Consider the following 20063-nt stretch of genomic DNA (forward strand, 5'->3'; position numbering starts at 1 on the left):
ACGTCGAGTTGAAACCCCAACTCAGAAACACCCCCAACTCATTTAGAGATAGTCATTACATGGTGTTACCGCAAACCTTTCTATATCGTATTTCCACCATGCAAAGTTTCAAATCCTACTTAATATCCACGTATTTACATTAAACTTGCACGATTTGAAGATAATGATGTTAGAAAGCTTCCCTTAAAATATCATTTGCGGGGGTGATGTAGTTATTGAGAAATTAGTTTTTAAAAAATGTCACAAACATAATTTTTGTCTCAGTGAAACGTATATTTTTCTCCTGAAAATATTGCTCCGTGATTTTCATTGCTTTGTGATTTTTTTCAAACACGACTGATGAAGCTTAAACTTCTACAGGTGAATCTTCATTCATAGTGAGCAGGACTTAATCTCGCGGACAAAACATTCTTATATAAAATATATCAAACGCATTTAAGGCCTAATATGTAACTAGACCGTTGTCTTGTTTCTGCCCATCTTGCGGTTCGTTTGGAGGGAACACTGCGAATTTACAACTGACAAAAAAAAAAACATTCAAACTTCAATTCATCGTATCGTAATAAAGTGTTGTCTCAACCTCGCATGAATCGTGACAACCTCGTATTTGTCGCATCTTTTCAGGGGCTTGTATTTAGCATAATTTCCAACCATCGCTGTATAAAATCAATGGCTTTTTCCTTGTGTTATTTTTTTCCTTCGTTTTTTCTGAAGCTTTTTCCTCTCCTTTTCTCACGCGCTAAATATTCCGTCGCCCGAAGCCAAAACTTTGCACCGTTGGGACTCTAATAGGCTTCAGCGTTCTTGTTTTAGGAAGGAATCGTTCCGAGATTCAACGGCTGTTACATGTGTGCTCAGATACTGAAGAAGCTCAATTATTGGATTTGTTTTTTCATTACAAAGAAAAACCATCCAGATAACATTTAATTGCAAAGTTACCGTACAATAAAACAGTGTTTTGTGGTTTTGTGACCTGAAATTGACCCTTAGGAGTGGGGGTAGATTTTAAATTACGTTTCATGAAATAGCTGTTGATGAATAAATTCAGAGCTGCCACCCTACATGCGAAGTAGCAAAACCAAGTAGCGCTATGATCGATCTTGCATAAGAAAGTCATCCGTTGCCTGCATCACTCTTAGAGACACCAAGCAACAAAATACAAATTCTGATTATTTATTTTAAATCTTTATACACAATGATTACAAGTTAAACAGCTGTCAAAGTTACAGAAGTATATAAACTGTCATCTTAAGATGTGTACAACCAGACCCCTGTCAACGATAACATTTAATTATTTAAGTATACAAAAACAATGTTTATTATTTATAATCAGTCAAATAAAATGGACGAAAAAAGCCAGACATGGACCCTACTACATCAAAGTGTCTGTTTTTTTTTTTACCGAACGTCAGCCTATCAAAGCTGTGCATCGTTGTGCATCAAGGGTGTTCATCAAAGTTGTGCATCAAAGGTGTTCTTTCTTTACTTCCTTGCGACTTCGATTACCAATTGGGCCCAAATTTTCACGGGTAATTTTAAGCATAGTTATGTTGGGAAACACCAAGTGAGAATACTGGTCTTTGACTATTATTGAACGTGTCCAGTGTCTTTTAGAAAATTATTGCGACGTATCTCCAACCAAAAAGAAATTGACCTTAACAACGCCATCTTATTGTCAGAAGCCCTTGTGTGCACTTCTCCCTTTAAATCACCAACTGCTTGGTCAATAAAACTTATTGTTTAGTTGACAATATCAACCCTTGCACTATTGAACCTCATCTACACGTAAAACATGCAATTTATTCCTAAATGGATGGTTATTGTCTCCTTCTAAACTCATCTTTGCTATTTTCGACAGAGAAGGGGAAAAGAAGAGGATAATAAACCGCAAGTAAACAGCGTGGTATGAATAAGTAATAAAGTGGTGTGATTGTGTACAAATTTGTTCCTTACGATGAATCAAATATTGGTAAAAAAAAAAGACTGGTCGTAGTGTAGCCCGAGCTGAACATAACACAAACACTGCACTTTAAAACGTATTTCGAACCGAATACAAGCCCGAATCCTGTAGTTAAATGTTTCACTAAAAGGTACAATGAAACCATTCAAGGTTTCCCGTGCTTCCCTTTGAAGTGTGATTGGTAAATACACTGTCATTTGATCTGAGATTTCAACTTTATACCTTTAACGTCTCAAATTATGCAGCCCCCCCCCCCCCCCCTCAGACCACTTTATAACTAGTAAATTATACAGATAAATATCAAGATTATACATTCAAGCCAAGATTTATTGAAATGTCAACCGCAGCGTACACATCGGCAATGAGGTGTTAGATTGCTGGTTACCAAATGCCTCGTCGGTATCAAGTTTTTGTCATCAAGTGGAGAGGGTTGGATGGGGTGTCTCTAGCTTGCCCACTATCATTACTGGTTTTTGATTTCCATTTAATTAAGTTGTGACATGTCAATGATCGGTGGACAAAAAATCAGAGTTAAGGAAGACTTCCATTTATCCCCCCATTTTGTTATTGCCTTCAGAGTTGTTCAATAGATGTATTAAATTGTAGCTTTGATAAAGGCTGTATACTCAGGCAATTGTGGAGAAAGGAGTTTGGGTTAAATGACAATGTTTAAGCGCAGTAATTGGGGAACTGGAGTAAATAATTAAATTATACAGAGCGCCTAGTTATTATAGTCTGAGGGGGTTTACATTTACTACTATGTGGAGATTTCATTAATAATAGCACTTTGAATTCAACACAATGGTGTCGAACTACGAAAACTGAATTTAGGAAATTCAGACTTTCATATTAGGTGAGAATCAGGTTAGCGGGGGAAGATAACTTGCTTTTATTACTGTATTCTTGCTTTTGTAATGGAGATATCTCGCTGCACGTTAACGGATATGATCTAATTAGAAAAGAAAGTGGGGGAAATGTGACAAGAATGACATTCTATCTTTCTTTCTTTTTTTTCGCTGCAAACAGTTATTTGATTTCTCAGTAAAGTTGCAGGTGGTTTGAACAGGAATAATCATTTGAACTATTGCCCTCGGTCATTCCATTTATAAAATGGAGTCATTTATTGTTATTCCATTAGGGGGAACATCTGATGAAATCAAATCCACTGAACATTCATTTTGACAAATTGTTGATTCGTACACGTTATGCCTTGAAGAGCATTTTGAATTGAATGACACTAATAGTATACACAGTTGCTGTAGGCATGCGGTGTCAAGTTAAGGAATCTCCTTTATTGAATGAACAATGCTACAACATTCCAATATCATTTCTGTGAAGATTGTTTTATTAAATTGCAAAAATCAATTATAGAAAAGAGGTTTTTTTTCTTCTCATGTATTCGACGAGCTTGATGCTTGCGTGTGAGGGGACCCAAATCAATACAACGTATCCCTAAGCCAACGCTATCGCCCAAAGAAGCTGATAAGTTCATTACTTAAGAAAACCCTCTCACAAATTACAAAAACCGTTCACGATATTGTTTTATCTTAAGGCGGAATACGATACAGAATGCAAACAAAAAAAGCAGAAAGATAGTAGTGACGTCATGTGGATTGTCTTGCGTTACCAATGGCCCCCCGCGGCACGTGAACCGTAGAATGGGTAAGCGAAGTATTGTATTTCGGAATGGGATAAGGGTGCGGTAACGGTAAAGAGGTTTATCTTCTACCTCCTCTTCTTTTGCTTATTCTTCGTCTTCTTCTTCTTCCTCTACTTCTTCTTTATTTTATTTTGTACTAAAGCATTTGTTTTATTCTTCTTCTTTTTTCTTTCTTCTGGAAGTTGCTGGAGGAGTATTCCGGTACAATAGCGCACGGAGCACATGCCTTTATTCCGCGTTGAATCAACCGCCCTGTAACAACAATACGCCAGGAACCTCCGTAAAATATGAAGTGTGTTTGGACTCCGGACTCTCTGTAACCAACGTGTAATCATCTTGTGTTGTTCTCACTTCTTCACTTCGACTTGATGGGTGTATATTATACCCTCCGTTCAAACATCCCTGGGGCCTGAAAAGCAAACCACGCCCCAAAACCGAGTCCGCAACGAAATTCACTGTCATCGTAAAAGAGGTCTGGCTTGGCACATCGCAAAAAAAAGAAGAAGACTTAAGGTAAAAAAGGGAACTATATTTGAGGTGGTTTTCTTACACCCCCCTCGGGCTGAAAGCAAACCATGTCCAAAAACAGAGTAAATTCCATGTTTTCGTCAAAAAGATCGATATTTTGGCTTGACACATTGTAGAACAGAAAGGTTGGAAAATTAACAGTTTGATTTGGTTTTCCTACATCCTCTGGCTAAAATCCAGACCACGCCCAAAAACCTAGTCCGCATGGAAAGGTTAGAAAATTCACTGTCATCGTAAAGAGAGGTCGAGATTGTGGATTTATCGTGTACGTACACGAAAAGTTATCGTGTACGCAAGACGCGGCGTCATCTTGTCTTTCTGAACCGAACCCGCACTTTCTTCAAACAAAGTTCCATCTTCTGAGGTCAAAGAGGAGGTTGATTTTCAACTTTAAGAGAAACTAAAACCATGGAAAATGTGAGGAAAACATCGTGTGCTTTCTAAATCTCTCTCTCTCTCTCTTTCTCTCCATCTCTCTCTCTTTCTTATGTATGTCTACTTCACTGCGTATGATACCCTTAGTTAGCCTTCGTGTAAAGCCCGGTTCATACTTCATGCGAATACGAATGCGAAGCGAATTTGACGTGAATTTGACGTCACAACTATCCTTTCGCAGTGATATTCGCAAGTGAGTTGAAAAGAGCTAAACTGCTGCGAATATTCGTTGCGATTTTTGAGACGTCAACATTCGCTTCGCATTCGCATTCGTAGGAAGTATGAACCGGGCTTAAGACTCTGCTGTGAGTCGAAACGTCAGGCCATTCATTATTTTTTTTTTAAGGAAAACATCAAATAGAACAATCTTCAACGACCTTGTAAACATACTTGTCGAAAGTGTAAGACACCACTTGGTTTTAATCCGGAGTAACTCAATCTAAGTTGGCTTGAGACATCCAGATTCATTTATGCTCCAATTCCATTATCTTTATTAGTCAATGTAAATTAGCCCACAAAAGACGGTGCCGCCACCAATATTTTCCGAGGACGGGAGTCTAGCTTTTGTAGTCTATTGCGTCCATCTCACATTATTATTTGCCATCTTTTCATAAAAATTACTGATAACTAATTGTGCTCATTCATTAATCAATTCATGAGTTTTTAATTTCATAATGCAAATATTAAACAACGATTATTAATTACGGAATGACTGGACCCTCTTTAGCATAGGTAGACGCTCCATGGTTTCGGGACATAAATTTTTAATCTGTAAAAAATTAGCTTGGGTTAGGTCTCCCCCTTTAACCAAACACGAAGGCAGACTGATATTTATGCTTGATTAACTTCTCTTCTGCCGCATTATACCGTGGACCCATCTTTTTTTTCGGGAGACCGGCCCCACAATATGGCCTCATATTATCATAGAGTGTTTTAAACCAAGGATTAATTAAGCCGTAATTGCTTTGGGGTGGGACGTCGAGCTCATTGCGCCGTTGAGTGACCGTAAACTACGGTGGATCTTTTCTCCCGGTAGAGTCCTCACTAATTGGGAAGTCCTGATTTATAGGAAGACGGAATCCCAGGGTCCCGCTTAGAAATCTAAGGAGGGATTAAGTTATTTGCGTCAGCCATGATGGTTTTAGGGAAATGGAGGAAGTTGATGGAATGTTGACGGACAAATTCTGATGGACTATATGAGGAGGGAAGAGATTGAATAAAAAACAAACCGATGAACTTTTCATCTGAGCGGCAAAATCAACGGGGGTGGTGAAGGCAGAACAAATTTTGATGTTTGAAATTCTTAAATTAACTAATAGTAAATGGAATGGAGAACAAAAGTTTCAATCTAAAAGCTCACTGATTTTCAGTTCATACCAGGGAAATAAATCCGTATTATGAAACTGCAGAAAATAGCATTTAAAGACCCCCCATCATTTTCTTCTTCTTCTTTTTGGTTAATGCAACTTTGCCCAAACAAGGCTTGGTAAGGGCTACAAAAAGAACAATTATCAAAATGTGAAAATAACTGAGGGAGATGAAAGTGGGAATTGATATTCACGTCTTGGAAGAACTGTCGTTCAGAATTCTGGAGACAAACAAACCACACTGTTCAAAACGTCTGGGACAATATCCTCCAATCAGAATCGCTGTTATTTCAAAAAGATGCAACCAAACATTTCGTTCATTGTGATAAACCTTCCTCATTTTCTAAGATGTCCACTCTGCAAAACCCCAAAGCAATTCTTTTTTTAATCTTTTGGAGTAATCTTGGAAGAATCTAAAGATATCTCGGTTTTTTCACCTGGCTTCGAGTTACTGATTGCCGGAATTATTATTTTGTATATAAATTCTAGAAAAGGTGAATTTTAAAGCCTTAAGTTTCCAAGGCCAGCTGGTCAGGAGAAGCGGAATCGATTAGAAGATTCCCAAAGAGGAAATTACGCTTCTACTTCATTTCAAGATTGTGGTATGCATCGCTTAATAATAACTAATGAAATTAAAAAGGGCGCCCTCTTCTGAATCATGTATGATAAAAACATTACCAATGCCAGCAGGGGTGGGTACAGGGCTATGTATGGTAATGGTATCTTTAAGTTCTCTGTTTGCGGGACAGACGTAACCCCATGCTGTGGTTTGGCCATTGGCCTGGTGACCAGACTCGTCTTTGTCTTTTCTTTACCATTTCCCTTCCATGTGTTTTAAATTTCGTCATGCGCTTTTGATCATTATTATGTAATGGGCGCTACATAACATTTTAAATTATTATTAGTATTGTTTTATGTATAAGTGATGTTTGAAGCTTAACATGGTTTAAAGGATCAGAATAAACTATGGATAATAGAAAACTTGCTGGTTCAACCATGTATTAACTCTCTTTTGGGTGAGGGTTTGCTCTATGAATAGAGCCGTTTTGGGGTTATCGACGTTTCGAACACTATACTCCGCTCGTCTTCAGGAGAAAGGGAAGGGACTGTTCAAAAACGTCGAATCCAAACCGGTTCTTTTCAGAGCCAACACTCCCTTAAAAGATAATTATTACCCGGTTCCTGCAGGTTTTACTATTATCTATAGTTTATTCTTATAATATAAGAATATTATGACCCTTGTTTACTTATAGACTACCTCTATACCGTCCCCCACTTCAAATCTTCCTCGATATGCCCGCAGTAAGAAAAAGAAAATGAAGACAAAACAGAAATGTAATTAACGATGAACTGAGTAATTTAAGACCGCGGAAGACTTGCGGCCTTGGATTTATAGGCGTTGAGATGTGAGCTCTTTCTACCGTACCCAAAGTGCAGTGATGAGGTTAGGGTGATGCTAAGACTTATATTCATGGTTTGAATTCTTAAAGGCACTGGACACTATTGGTAACTACTCAAAATAATTGTTTTGCAAAGAAACCTTCTTGGTAACGAGCAATGGAGAGCTGACGATAGTTTAAAACATTGTGAGAAACGTTTACCTTTGAAGAAACGTTACTGTTTTTGAGAAAGAGGTAATTTCTCACTCAAATAATAAAAGACTTCTTAGCAGAAGCCTTTTAAAGGCATACAATGGTGTTTTTTCTTTCATTATTCTCTTGCAAATTCGACGACCAATTGAGCCAAAATTTTCACATGTTTGTTATTTTATGCATGTTGGGATACACCAAAAGAGAGAATACTGGTATTTTACGATATAACCAAACGTATCCAGTGCCTTTAAGCCACGTGTGTAAAAATGGTTTCGGTTGAAGGTCAGATTAAAGTGTGATTCAATTCTTGAACTTTAATCATATTAACTTTTCTTTCATCCACCGATTATCTTTGATTCGTGAAGAATTATTCCATTTGCAATTTCAAAGGATAAAACAGGCATGACCAGTCATTAAAAAACAGTACCCTACCATTTTGATGGGAGGTGTTCATTTTCCTTTTATTTTTTTAAAAAGTCAATGATGTATTTGTGTACTGGAATACGGTACCTTTTCATATTTTTGCACAAAATAGTTAATGGCCGGACGTTTCGACCCTAGCAGAGTTTCGGAGAAGGCTCTGTCATAAACTATGATTTGCAAACCATGGTTTGTAAGCAGTTTGCTGCTACAAATTCTATGTTTCTATTAATTTTTAAATGTTATGTATTCATAGCATATTGCTGTTAGTCAAGCCGAAATGTATTTCCCGTGATGGGGATAACCAAGTGAATTTGATTTAAAAATGCAGTGCTTAGTTGCGTATTGCAATGACAAACAGGGTTTGTTATGTCGTACTTGCTCTAAATCCGCTCTTACCAACCCAGCTTAATTGCATACTCGTGATGAGTAAAATCTGATTTTGCTGTAAGGTGGATTTGGACCCATAAAGTCTCGTCAAATCTCACGGGAAATGGCGTATACGACGTCACTATAATTAGCTGCATTGCTTGACTTGCATCTCAAGGTCTAATAAGTCGACTCAACGTTTTCCTCTTCGTCCATGCGTTCAAAACGACTGCACCAATACATGCAGTAGTTTTGATCATCGCTAGCTAAAGAAAACAAAATGGCTGCCACGTATGTAGTTCAGTCACTGTTCACTGCGACCTCACGTATTGAAAACAACACACAGGCAGCACTAATGTACATGTCAGGGATGGAGGGACATGTCATACTCAACATATAAAGAAAAACAGACATGTTCATAAACATGAGATGTAACGTAATGACAGGTAATTTCCGGTGAACTGCATCCTGGGAAGATAGATCGGGGGGGTGTTTCATAAAGAACATAATACAATTAATCTTAACTATCAATCTTAAGTCTGAATCAATCTTAGTCTACAATTAATTGTAAAAATCTGTTTCATAAAATCAATCTTAGCGTAAGATCAATCGACCGTACGAAAAGATTGATATCAATTGTATCTTAAGACTTCAATTTTATTGACAGAGCCTAAAGCGCGACCTTTGACCCAAACACACTTTTGGGCTCTCAAAACTTTTTGAAGTCGGCCATCTTGTTTTCATCGTGAGTGGTGGAACCGTGGTAAGTAGAAAATAAATTCGATTCTTTTATGATTTGTTGTTGGATTAGAACGTTGATAGTTTGCTATTTTATAGTTTATGTTCACAGGGCTCACTTATGTGTTCTTGAATGAAAATAAACCAAGCACATGTGTGGTTTTTACCGACTTAAAAACTGCTGTTTTTCAGCGTGAATCGCCAGTGACGGCGTGGGGGCTAGCGGTGCATAGTGACCCATCAAAACACACTGCTAATTACGGTGCACACTGGAGGGGGTGTGGCTATAGTTTTATTAGCTATGAAATTTGTTAAGTTGGTTTGACTTCATTATATTAATTTTCAGGCAGTTTAGTACATAAATTGGGTTCAATGTTGATGTACTTACGTGATTACAACTGATTTATACCAATTCAAAACCATAGAGTAGACAATTTTGAAGAAATATTTTTGTCAATGGATCACTTGATTGAATGGTAATACCATTCAATCAAGTGGTCTATTGACAAAAATATTTCTTCAAAATTGTCTACTCTATGGTTTTGAATTGGTATGCTGTCATATGCATAGCATTCAAATTTTACCTCATGTGGTTGATATTTTTATCACTTAGTTGTACTTTTATACTTTATAAATTCAGTAGTCATGGTTTATTTAATTTGATCCATAGTCACATTAGTTAGTCTGGTTAAAAGTCTGATTTGTAGGCCTACTCTTATCAATATATTTTAAGGTAAAATACTAAAATGTCATTCAATAATGGAAAAAGTATTGAGTGTTCATGTTTTATCATGACCACTAACATAAATTTGTTTTAATAAATAATAGTGTACCGTATGTTTTTTTAAATGTATGTTACTTTGACGTACTCCAAATTATTGAGTTGCACATAATTTGAACAAAGTACACTGCCATGTATTTGCAGTATCCTCACTGTAGTTCTTACTGATTGATTTGGGTTAATAATATCTGTTGCCATGTTTTTGTTTCAGATTCCAAGACAGAAACACAGAAAAAATGGTAAACAAAAAGAAATCAATAAATAAATAAATTGATCTTGCTTAAGATAAATAATAAATACATTTACATGCACTTTCCAATAATTACTTAATAAAAAGAGATTATCATAAGATTATATAAAGATGAATTTTATTTTTGCTTTTAATCTGACAGCTCACTCCAGAGCAAAGTTGGTGCAAACAATATTGCAAGATGCTGTTATTGAGCAACTTGGTTTTAACATGATCTTATTTATCTTTCCTAGCAGGAAAGATAATAAGCACATTTTATGACAACAACATTTTTGCAACATATACAGCCGTATATGTGAGGAACTGAAAAAAACAAAGGTAAACCTTTTGAACAAAACATACGTTTTTGTTTTTGTTTTTTTTTCAGGGCAAAAAAAAGGGCACAAAGCCCAGAAACAAAAACTTCACTACCACAGAGATGCGAGTACTTTCAGGGTTTGTAAAAGCAAACACAGCTGAGCTGTATGGGAAGGCAGGCCATTGCTCCCAAAAGGTAAGCTTTAAGCATGCATTCTTGCAGGTAAGGATTGCTAGGAACTATTTGGCTACTATACATGCATGGAGGAGTAAAATTGTGGGACTTGAGAGTTTTTTTACTCTACAATCATGACATGGACTTGCCACTGTGGACTTGTGATTCACGGGTCACATTTTTAAAAACTACTAGGTGTATAATGTTTTTTATTAAAATTCAGGTCGAAGCTAGGAGACAGAAGTGTTGGAGAATGGCTGCCGACACCTTAAGGATGGCTGGGGGACCTCAGCAGAGGGAATGGGTAGATGTGAGAAAGAAGTGGAATGAGTTAAAAGTACATGCACTCAAATACAACAATGAGAAGAATATTACCGGTAAGTTAAAACCTCAAATTAAGCCAGGATATAAGTGAGTTTTACAACTACATTATGAATGACAAATTGTGTATTAAAAATTGTCCTAACTTGACTCATTTTGTTAATTAATTGGATTTACTATGCACTGTTTTATTTGCTTTGTTTTTAACAGCAAATAGACTTACATGTACATGTACCAAGTATTAATAATAACAAGTTATCGCACAAGCCCGAGTGGAATACGGAAAAATATAGCGCTTCTGCGTCCCATATCCAACGAGGCCGAAGGCCGAGTTGGATATTTGATGCAGAAGCGCTATATTTTCTGTATTTCCATGAGCGCGCATGAAATATCGTATTTATCTTCAAGCAAACTTAGCGCAGAACATAGAACACACAATACGCAGGTAGTGATATTAGCCATGAAATAAAAATTATAGGTTTTTATCACCACTCCATTCTGCGAATCTGATTGGAGGATTAGCTCGTACATGTACTTGAAGATAATTATTGTTATTATTATTATTATTGTTATTGTTATTGTTATTGTTATTGTTATTGTTATTGTTATTGTTATTGTTATTGTTATTATTATTATTATTATTATTATAGTCATTCAAATTGGACTCATATAAAGTAAATTAACAAACATTCATTTAAATAGTGGCATTTAAATAATTAATAGGCATGAACTTATCAAAATTTTCAGGAGGTGGATCAATGCCAGCCAGGAATGACACATATGAACATGTATTGGATGCCTTGGCTGAACAATCCAAAATGGGGATCCATGGGCAGGACACTGAGACTGATCCAATACCACCAGTTGACAGTGAGGTAAGTTTGGCAACCTAAGAAAGGATGGTACTGGATGTTATACTATTTAAGCTTTGTCTTGCTCGCTTGCTTGTTTGCTTGCTTGCTTGTTTGTGTCCTATTGTATACATAACTGTATTGTCTGTTTACTTCAGTGTTCAGAATCAACGGAGGACGGGTCTTCTCAAGAGAACAGCACCAGCAACATTAGTAGCAACAACGGTAACACCATGAGCAGCAACAACGGTAACACCATGAGCAGCAACAACAGTAACACTACGAGTTCCAACAACAGTAACACCAAGAGCAGCAGCAACAGTAACACCAAGAGCAGCAGCAACAGTAACACCAAGAGCAGCAGCAACAGTAACACTAAGAGCAGCAGCAACAACATACATGTAGTTAAAACAAAATCAGCAGTACATGTACGAGACCATGAAATTCACGAAGAGCTGTTGAGAGTCGAGCATTTGAAATTAGATGTTATGAGACAAAATCTGGAGGTGCAGAAAGGCATGTTGGAATGCCTTCAGTGTTTGACATCATCAACAATGTTTCATTCCATGCAGGAGGCCTAATTTAAAACTAAGTGTTTCTGGTTTTTCCAAAGATTGTTGAGTTTTAATCACAAGTTTTTAAACACTCGTTTTACTTGTGCACAGATACATTTGTTATAATAGTTGTATTCAGGCCTTGCTCTAAAGCTTTTAGGCAGCCAACTGTGCTTTTCACTTGTACTTTCAGGAAGTTTCAGTATCCTGATAGATTTGTGCAAATAAAATTTGTTACAACCCGATCCAATACGTCTTATTATAAACCACAAATAATACAGAAAATTACACAGTATAAAGCTCAGTGCTTTTATAACAGATTTTAATAATAAAGAAAATTGAGTACCACAGGAAATATTGTTGTATTTGTCTCAGATTTGACACAGGTAAAAACCGCCTCACGATAAAAATAAAACATCTTCAAATATAAAAACGAACATTTGAAAAAGGTAGGTTTGGATGTAGCCTTTAGTGCTGAGGTTGAGGCCAAAAGTTAAGCAATTTCACAAGTTCCCATTTTATTAAGTTTTTTGCTCTATCTCAGGTGCTATTGTCAATAGCTTTATAAATTAGAATGACAACTAATTCAAATTAATTTAAAGATGTACATATGTGGGTTTAACTGTTTACTCCAAGATGCCAGCAATATATTTAAAATTTAAAGGATGTGTGATGTTCTCAATTGTTTTACTTTAAAGCTTGTTAATATTAAATATGAAACATCTTACAGCCTACTATATTATTTGTGTTATTGGTTTGTTTTTTGTTTTTTAGAGAAGCTCATAAAAACAGGCAATTTGCTCGATTCCACCACCAATGTCATGTGCTTACAAGGGTTGGTAAACTGATTTAACTGTTAAGAGGTAAATGACCTTTGAAATGTCCATGAATAGCGCATGAATAAATTACGCAACGGTGATGTCGGTGGTGAAATTGAGCAAGTGTGTGGGTGTTCTATCCCCTTGCAATAATAGTCTTTCCTCCCTTTTGACTCATATTATGAAGGCATTAAAGGCAAAGTTTGACAAACCAAAAATTAACAACCTTATTATCACTAAATGAATTGGGACTAAACAAGACTGATAATTTTACAAAGTTCAAATGAGAAATAAATTCTGGAAATTGCTTGTAAAATACAGGCGATGCACCTAATGTACACTGGTTTTCGAAGGATAGTTAAGGTTCTTAAAGACAGTGGACACTATTGGTAATTGTCGAAGACTAGTCTTCTCAGTTGGTGTATCTCAACATATACATAAAATAACAAACCTGTGAAAATTTGAGCTCAATCGGTCGTCGAAATTGCGAAATATTAATGAAAGAAAAAAACACCTTTGTCACACGTAGTTGTGTGCTTCTAGATGGTTGATTTCGAGACCTCAAATTCTAAACCTGAGGTCTCGAAATCAAATTCAGGAAAAATTACTTCTTTCTCGAAAACTACATTACTTCAGAGGGAGCTGTTTCTCACAATGTTTTACACTATCAACCTCTCCCCATTACTAGTTACCAAGAAAGGTTTGATGCTAATAAATATTTTGAGTAATTACCAATAGTGTCCACTGCCTTTAATGGAACAAAGCTTCATATTTAGCCAAAGAAATTGTTGATGATTTCTTCCCTGGCAGCAGCCCCTGTTACCGCAGCAGCATTGTCATTATCTTCATTGTCTTCATTGTCTTCGGCGCCGTCTTCCTGATCATTTTCAGGATCAAGATGAGGTTCTCTCAATTCCTTGCTAATGTTAAAGAGCACACAGCAGGCAACAATAACATCACATGCTCTCTCGGGTATAATTTGCATGCCATGGCCAAGCAGACACCGGAATTTGTTTTTCAGCTGCCCGTTAACTTGCTCTATTACTGCTCTTGTGGTAGTTTGAGATCTGCATGACATAAATAAAAACAAAACTAAAAATAAAACAAGCATTTTAAAGGCAGTTGACACTATCGGTAATTACTCAAAATAATTATTATTATAAAACCTTACTTGAAAACATGTAATGGAGAGCCTTGATAGTATAAAACATTGTGAGAAACTGCACCCTCTGAAGTAAGGTAGTTTTTCAATAAATAAATAAATAATAATAATAATAATTTAAAAAAATGAAAAATGTAATGATTCAGCAGCAAAAAACGTTCGGGAGAAACCAAGCAAGTGTCACTGATTGCATAGCTTATTGCCTTGATTTTTCATTGATCAATTACTTTTTATTATTTTTGGTGTTACAGTACGGCTTAAAACTTTGTATGCCCCTCAACCATCAAATTTGAAGCGGTGCATTTTGCTGAGTGCCCCACACCCCACATAACCCAGCAATGCCTCTACTAGGGCCTGTAGCTCTGATGACAGCCACCTTTGTTTGGGGGCTTGTTTATAATATTTACCTGTTGTAAGCTCTTTCTCCATTGGTAGCAGGATTCGCCAATGGGGTCATCAACCATGGTCGAACTGGGTACCCTGAATCACCAAGGAGGATGCCTTGTAACTGGCCACGTTCAAATAATTGCCCGATGCGGCTTTCCTGCAATATCCGGCTGTCGTGTGTGCTGCCAGGCCACCTCGCGACTACATTTGTTATCATGAATTTCACATCACATATGAGCTGGATGTTGATGCTATGTTTGCCCTTCCTATTGACAAATATGTGCTCATTTTCTCCAAGATTGCATCCATGTAGACATACATGTGTTCCATCAACGGCCCCTACTATTTGGGGGAAGCCTGCTTTGGCAAAAAAATCCCTCTGCGTCCCTTGCACTGCTGCTGGTGTTGTCGGGAATTTGACAATGTCATTTCGAAGACGACATAATTCAGGGGTCACTCTCCTTAATACTCGAGAACAAGTGGCAATACTACACCCGTGCATTTCACTTGCACAATCGAACAAGCAACCAGTTGCATAAAAACGCAGGGCAATGAAGACTTGCAAACTGGCTGGCAATGCATGATTTCTCCTTGTGGGATGTTGCAGGCGGTCCTCTATCATGTCGATAATATGGATGCATCCAAACCGAGTGAATCTATACTTCTTGTACATTTCAACATCATCATATACATCAAGAGGGTTCTTTCTATCTCTAAACACTCTCTCCCTACGCAAAGCGCGACGATTGTTCATCAAGAGGAGTTGAAGCGCCATGATGTATTTAGCAAATGAATGATGTAAAAGGCAGCACCAATATTGCAACTCTCTGTGTTTATTTTCCCGCCAAATTGTCACATATCACTTAAGGTTAATTGTCTTACTCCTACAATTGATCTAGGACCATGTGTGAGGCCAAGATTGATTCAGAGTGAAGTTAAGTTTGATATTGATCTTAACTTTCTTTATAAAACGGAGATAAGATTGATTGTAAATTTGAGTAGTTTAAGATTAATTGTTGGGAGATAAGATTGATTATTGGGAGATAAGATTAATTGTTAAGCTTTATGAAACACCCCCCGGTTCTTAATTAACCTCTTTCAACCCCTGCGAGGGACGTATAACGCCATGCGATCTGGGAGTCCTTTAGTCAAAGAGAGGGAGAGAGAATTTCTGAGACTGATTTCAGTCGTGAGGCGTTCCGAAACCTAATACCTTCTAAGAATAATCACTAGTACCCACGATGTTGCCTGCAGGTTGCAGGTGTAGCAAACGGTGCTGTAGCGGTTCTCTATTATCCATTATTCCTTTTGCAATCCGGATTTCCCCCTCGCGGTTTTTGCCATTTTATCTTTCTCTCTCTCTCTCTCTTTTTTGAGGGGGTTTGTGACGCAGGGCTGGAAGACAACAGATCTGTGAGAAAGACGGGCGGCCTGAGTACACATCCCGTGGCGGGAAACTTGTTCAGTCATAATTGCTTCTTGGTGATGATGACGGATTTTTATGTGGGTCATGTGACTAATTAGCATAACAGGCAAACGTACGGTACTTTTTGTTGGTAGTGATGATGAGACGTGGTACATCGGAGAGCTGTTGATGGTACAAAACATTGTGAGGAACGACTTCCTCTGAAGAAACGTATAGGTTTTTTGAGAAAGAGGTAATTTCTCGCTCAAATAAAACAACCCTCAGCTGAAGCCTTTTATTAGGTATCTTAAAGCACATAAAGTAATGCAACAAGGGTGTTTTTTCTTTCATTATTCTTTTGCAACTTCGATAACCAATTGAGTCCAAATTGTCAAATCAGGGTTGTTATTTTATGCATACTGTGTTGGGATACACCAAGTGAGAATACTGGTCTTTGACAATTTGCAAAACCTGTCCAGTACCTTTAAAAGTAATGAAATTGAAATTTGGATTAAGACTCCTGCAGTGAAAGTGTCAGTATTGACAACTGTGGAACTGACATCATTTTGGATGATAGCGGGACAGGGATAGGGAAATATGGACTTCTAATATCGCACCCGGGCTCCCCTTTCTGTCACTTCGCTTCGTATATTATGATACCCACACTGGCGGGAATGAACCACAATGCACGCAAGTTACCTATATTTTAACCCACTACCGTCACTATCATCAGTTTACGCGCAAAGCATAGCGTCTAAATCGAAATTCGAAATCGTTGACGGATTCCCTCATTTTTTTTCTTTCCCGGGCTAGTGTCGTCTGCTTGGCAGGTTTGATAGAGCATCCAAACCGGCACCTGGTCCAGATGGTCTCTGGTCTGTCGACATATCTTTCCTTGTATTCATCGATAAATCTCAGGACTCAGTCCCTTCTTTGAAGTCGTTTTACTTCAATTCGAAGTATTTCGACTATGTGTATGGCAATGCGGATTCTCATTCAAGTTCGTATATGGAAGGTTTATCCAATATTCCTGATTCCAACTTAATTTTCTTCTTGTTTGATTGGCAGGTGTCTGAGCTGCATATAATTGATTGATAAGTATTTGTCAATAATGTGACCCTTTGTGCTATTATCAATACCGTTTTTTATTGTGAAAACAAACAGTAAAATCAGTCTTCATTAGATTAATGATGGCACCGATCCATAGCGACAAGGTTTTGCGAGCTCTTACATTATTTTTTACTTTTTATGTGCTTTTTAATTCTGCGTGTTTAATATTTTTAGACTTGCAAGCCGAAGTGAATTTCACTGTATATTATGTATTTATATGTGTGACAATAATTTTAAAATAAATAAATAAATACAAATAAATAAATCATTTGTTCTGCTCTTTTTTTCTTTTCTTTTTTTGCAGTAACAAAATATTTGCCCTCGTTTTTTGTTCTTCGCGCCATATTTTCTCCCCGTTCATTCCTATTTATTTTCTATCCATATCGTTCTGTTGTTTTCTCTGTTCTGTTCCGTTCTGTTTTGTTTAAATCCATAGCTTTCTCGTATATTCTTCCTGCACCTCTTATTTGCTTGGCTGCATTTAGCATCTACCTTTGCCTGTTTTTTATTTTGCAATTAATTTTATATCACATAACTCGAGCCGATATCTACATTCCGAGGCACTCATAGACCGTGAGATGTGGCAAACATGTACCATTGCTCTCTCATGTAGAAACGTGAAGTATTTTTGTCGGCTCAGCGCCAGGGTTACCTGTCTTTAAGGAGGATTTATTTCACCTGCCTAGATTTGAAGGTGTTCATTATTTCTTCACCGGTTTAAAGTCGATATAAATTCCCTCACATCAGCCTGTTTGTGACCTTGTTTACCTTCGCAAGGTTACATAAAGATCACAACCGAGGTGATCATTAAGAAAAATTAATTAAGTAAAGAAACACCGCCCTCAACGTTTCCCTGATTCTCATGTCGAGATAAAGATTATTGATTTTACTAGATTGAGGTTTTGGTTTTGTCACTCCTGACTGACCAAATATTGGGATAAGTGCTAAAAACTTATCCTCGGTAGATGAAAAAAAAAAAACTATAAAATCTGGCCCGGGAAATATTATAAGCCTTCGTGTGCGTTATAACACTGGATGCTGGAGCAAAGGCATCTGTATGCTATTATTGACCAGGCGAGCGTTAAATGTGTCCGTCCTTGAATTGCAGATGAATCTTTTCCACCTTGCTGGGAATCTTTCTGCGAAATGTTTCATTACAACTCCGTACCCGGTGTGTGGGGAGGAAGAAGAAATGGACAAGAAGAGCGGAGCGGCGGCGTCATTCAGAATGCAAAAAGGTGGGAATTTCGCGGCTTGCACTCGGCTTACGGGAAGGACTTATTATAAAGGTCAGGGCATCAGTGCTAGACGGGTATCGGCAGATGAAGTGATATTGATGCAGCTAGCGTCCTTTTTTGAGAACCCCATTCACCCCCCCCCCCCCCGTCCTTCACCACTCCCTCATAACGAGAGAAAGGGCGAAAAACAGGTGAAATGGGAAATAGGATTGGACAATTCGGCGCAAGAGACTCCGAGCAGACGACAACATTGCTGGAGATGATTATAATTATAATTATATAGAAGAAAAAACGCGCCAATAAAGTGAAAAACGTAGCTTGAGTTTGGCTGTTATTGGAGTGACAGTCAATGCTGAGTGATTATCGTTATGTGAAATCACGCAGATGCCTTCTTCTTCTCGCTTTGGTTTCCTCCCCTCAAGTATGTTATATAAAAAAAAGGCGGGAAAAGAATATATATAAAAAAAGGCGGGAAAAGAATATGCCAAAAATCGTTTTTCACTTTGGTTGTTCTTCTTGTGGTTATTGCCGAGGGAGTGAATGACACCACTTAGAGTGCTAAGTGTTAATGAAGAGATTCGAAGACGGTCATTGGCGCTCCTTTTTCTTCTTCTTCTTTCTTCTTCGTGCTATCAAAAGGCGATCGATCAAGCAGTATTGTCCCTGATGAAGTGACCATAAGATTGAGTCAGTCATCACCTACCACTTCGCTGAGATCTTTCACAAATTACTGCTCAGAGAACTACTGTTCACGTTCTGTTCCCTGTGGGCGTACTGTTTGTAAAGCACGTGGTCCATTATGTCTACACAGGTTTTTTTGTCAGCGAGATTTTACGGTAGTTTTTTCTTCAGTTATAAAGAGCTCATCAAGCGTCGACGGTGTTGACCTTGAAAGATATTTAGGTCAAAGTTCATACTATAAACCTTTATCACGGTGTGGTGATTTTGATTTACATTCCAACCAGTTATTACCAAACTGAGGCTGGCCGAAATAATAGTTTGGTACCATGCGAAATGAATGTTAGCACTCATTACTGTTATTGGAAACAGGAAACATGACCAAGGTGGTGGCAGCATGATAAAGGTTTTTAGTATCCGGTTTGGGAAGTTTATGACTGAGTATTGGTACTTTATTTGTATTGGCGATTATTGAATAAAGCAAATGATTTTGGTTGTGATTTTTGTTAATTTAGAAAAACACAACTGTGTGAAACAGCTTGAGAGGGACATAGATGAACAAATGATTGTTTGGTGACAAATCGTATTAGATGTCTTTTTAAAATGACATATTTTTTCAAATTAAGACAGAAACAAAAATCAACATTTAGAAAAGTTAAAGAGCCACTTATTTCTCACTCAGCGGGGGCGGAAGCGAAAATCGGTCATGCCACTCGAAAAACAGATAAATTCAAGTGAACCTAAAATTTACATTTGATAAATGTCCCAACACTTCTGAAGTTTGCCGGTAGTTTAGTAGGTTCGTCAAAAACAGCGACGTTTCTGCCACCTTTTGTGATGTATAATTCAGTGCGGAATCGGTTATCGCACACGTGTTGTTAACGAATGGATGAACTCACAGACAAAGTGTCTCTCGGCTTCGAAGTTTGTCACCAGGCAATAATTCATATCTCGTGACAGCTGGAGG

The 20063-nt window shown here is 37.5% G+C and overlaps 2 protein-coding genes across 2 annotated transcripts; one reads left to right on the top strand and one right to left on the bottom strand.

The window, feature by feature from the left end:
* Window positions 1-9064: 9064 nt before the first annotated feature.
* LOC139952350 (uncharacterized) lies at window positions 9065-13273 on the top strand. The gene is made up of 6 exons (XM_071951462.1): window positions 9065-9094; window positions 10062-10089; window positions 10468-10593; window positions 10796-10949; window positions 11641-11768; window positions 11903-13273. The coding sequence occupies exons 2-6, from the start codon at window positions 10087-10089 to the stop codon at window positions 12323-12325; spliced, it is 834 nt and encodes a 277-aa protein (XP_071807563.1). The 5' UTR covers window positions 9065-9094; window positions 10062-10086; the 3' UTR covers window positions 12326-13273.
* Window positions 13274-13424: 151 nt separating this feature from the next.
* LOC139952349 (putative nuclease HARBI1) lies at window positions 13425-15338 on the bottom strand. The gene is made up of 2 exons (XM_071951461.1): window positions 14686-15338; window positions 13425-14183 (listed from the first exon to the last, which is right to left on the bottom strand). The coding sequence occupies exons 1-2, from the start codon at window positions 15336-15338 to the stop codon at window positions 13889-13891; spliced, it is 948 nt and encodes a 315-aa protein (XP_071807562.1). The 3' UTR covers window positions 13425-13888.
* Window positions 15339-20063: the final 4725 nt, after the last annotated feature.

This window comes from Asterias amurensis, chromosome 20 (assembly GCF_032118995.1).
Source record: "Asterias amurensis chromosome 20, ASM3211899v1".
NCBI lineage: Eukaryota > Metazoa > Echinodermata > Asteroidea > Forcipulatida > Asteriidae > Asterias > Asterias amurensis.

What these genes read in the sequence shown, in the direction of transcription:
- LOC139952350 (XM_071951462.1), top strand. An exon ending in CAGGCCATTGCTCCCAAAAG is followed by an intron (nt 10,594 to 10,795) that starts GTAAGCTTTAAG and finishes ATTAAAATTCAG; the next exon opens with GTCGAAGCTAGGAGACAGAA. An exon ending in TACCACCAGTTGACAGTGAG is followed by an intron (nt 11,769 to 11,902) that starts GTAAGTTTGGCA and finishes TGTTTACTTCAG; the next exon opens with TGTTCAGAATCAACGGAGGA.
- LOC139952349 (XM_071951461.1), bottom strand. Translation starts at nt 15,338, where the DNA reads ATGTACAAGAAGTATAGATTCACTCGGTTTGGATGCATCCATATTATC. An exon ending in GGAGAAAGAGCTTACAACAG is followed by an intron (nt 14,184 to 14,685) that starts GTAAATATTATA and finishes TATGTCATGCAG; the next exon opens with ATCTCAAACTACCACAAGAG.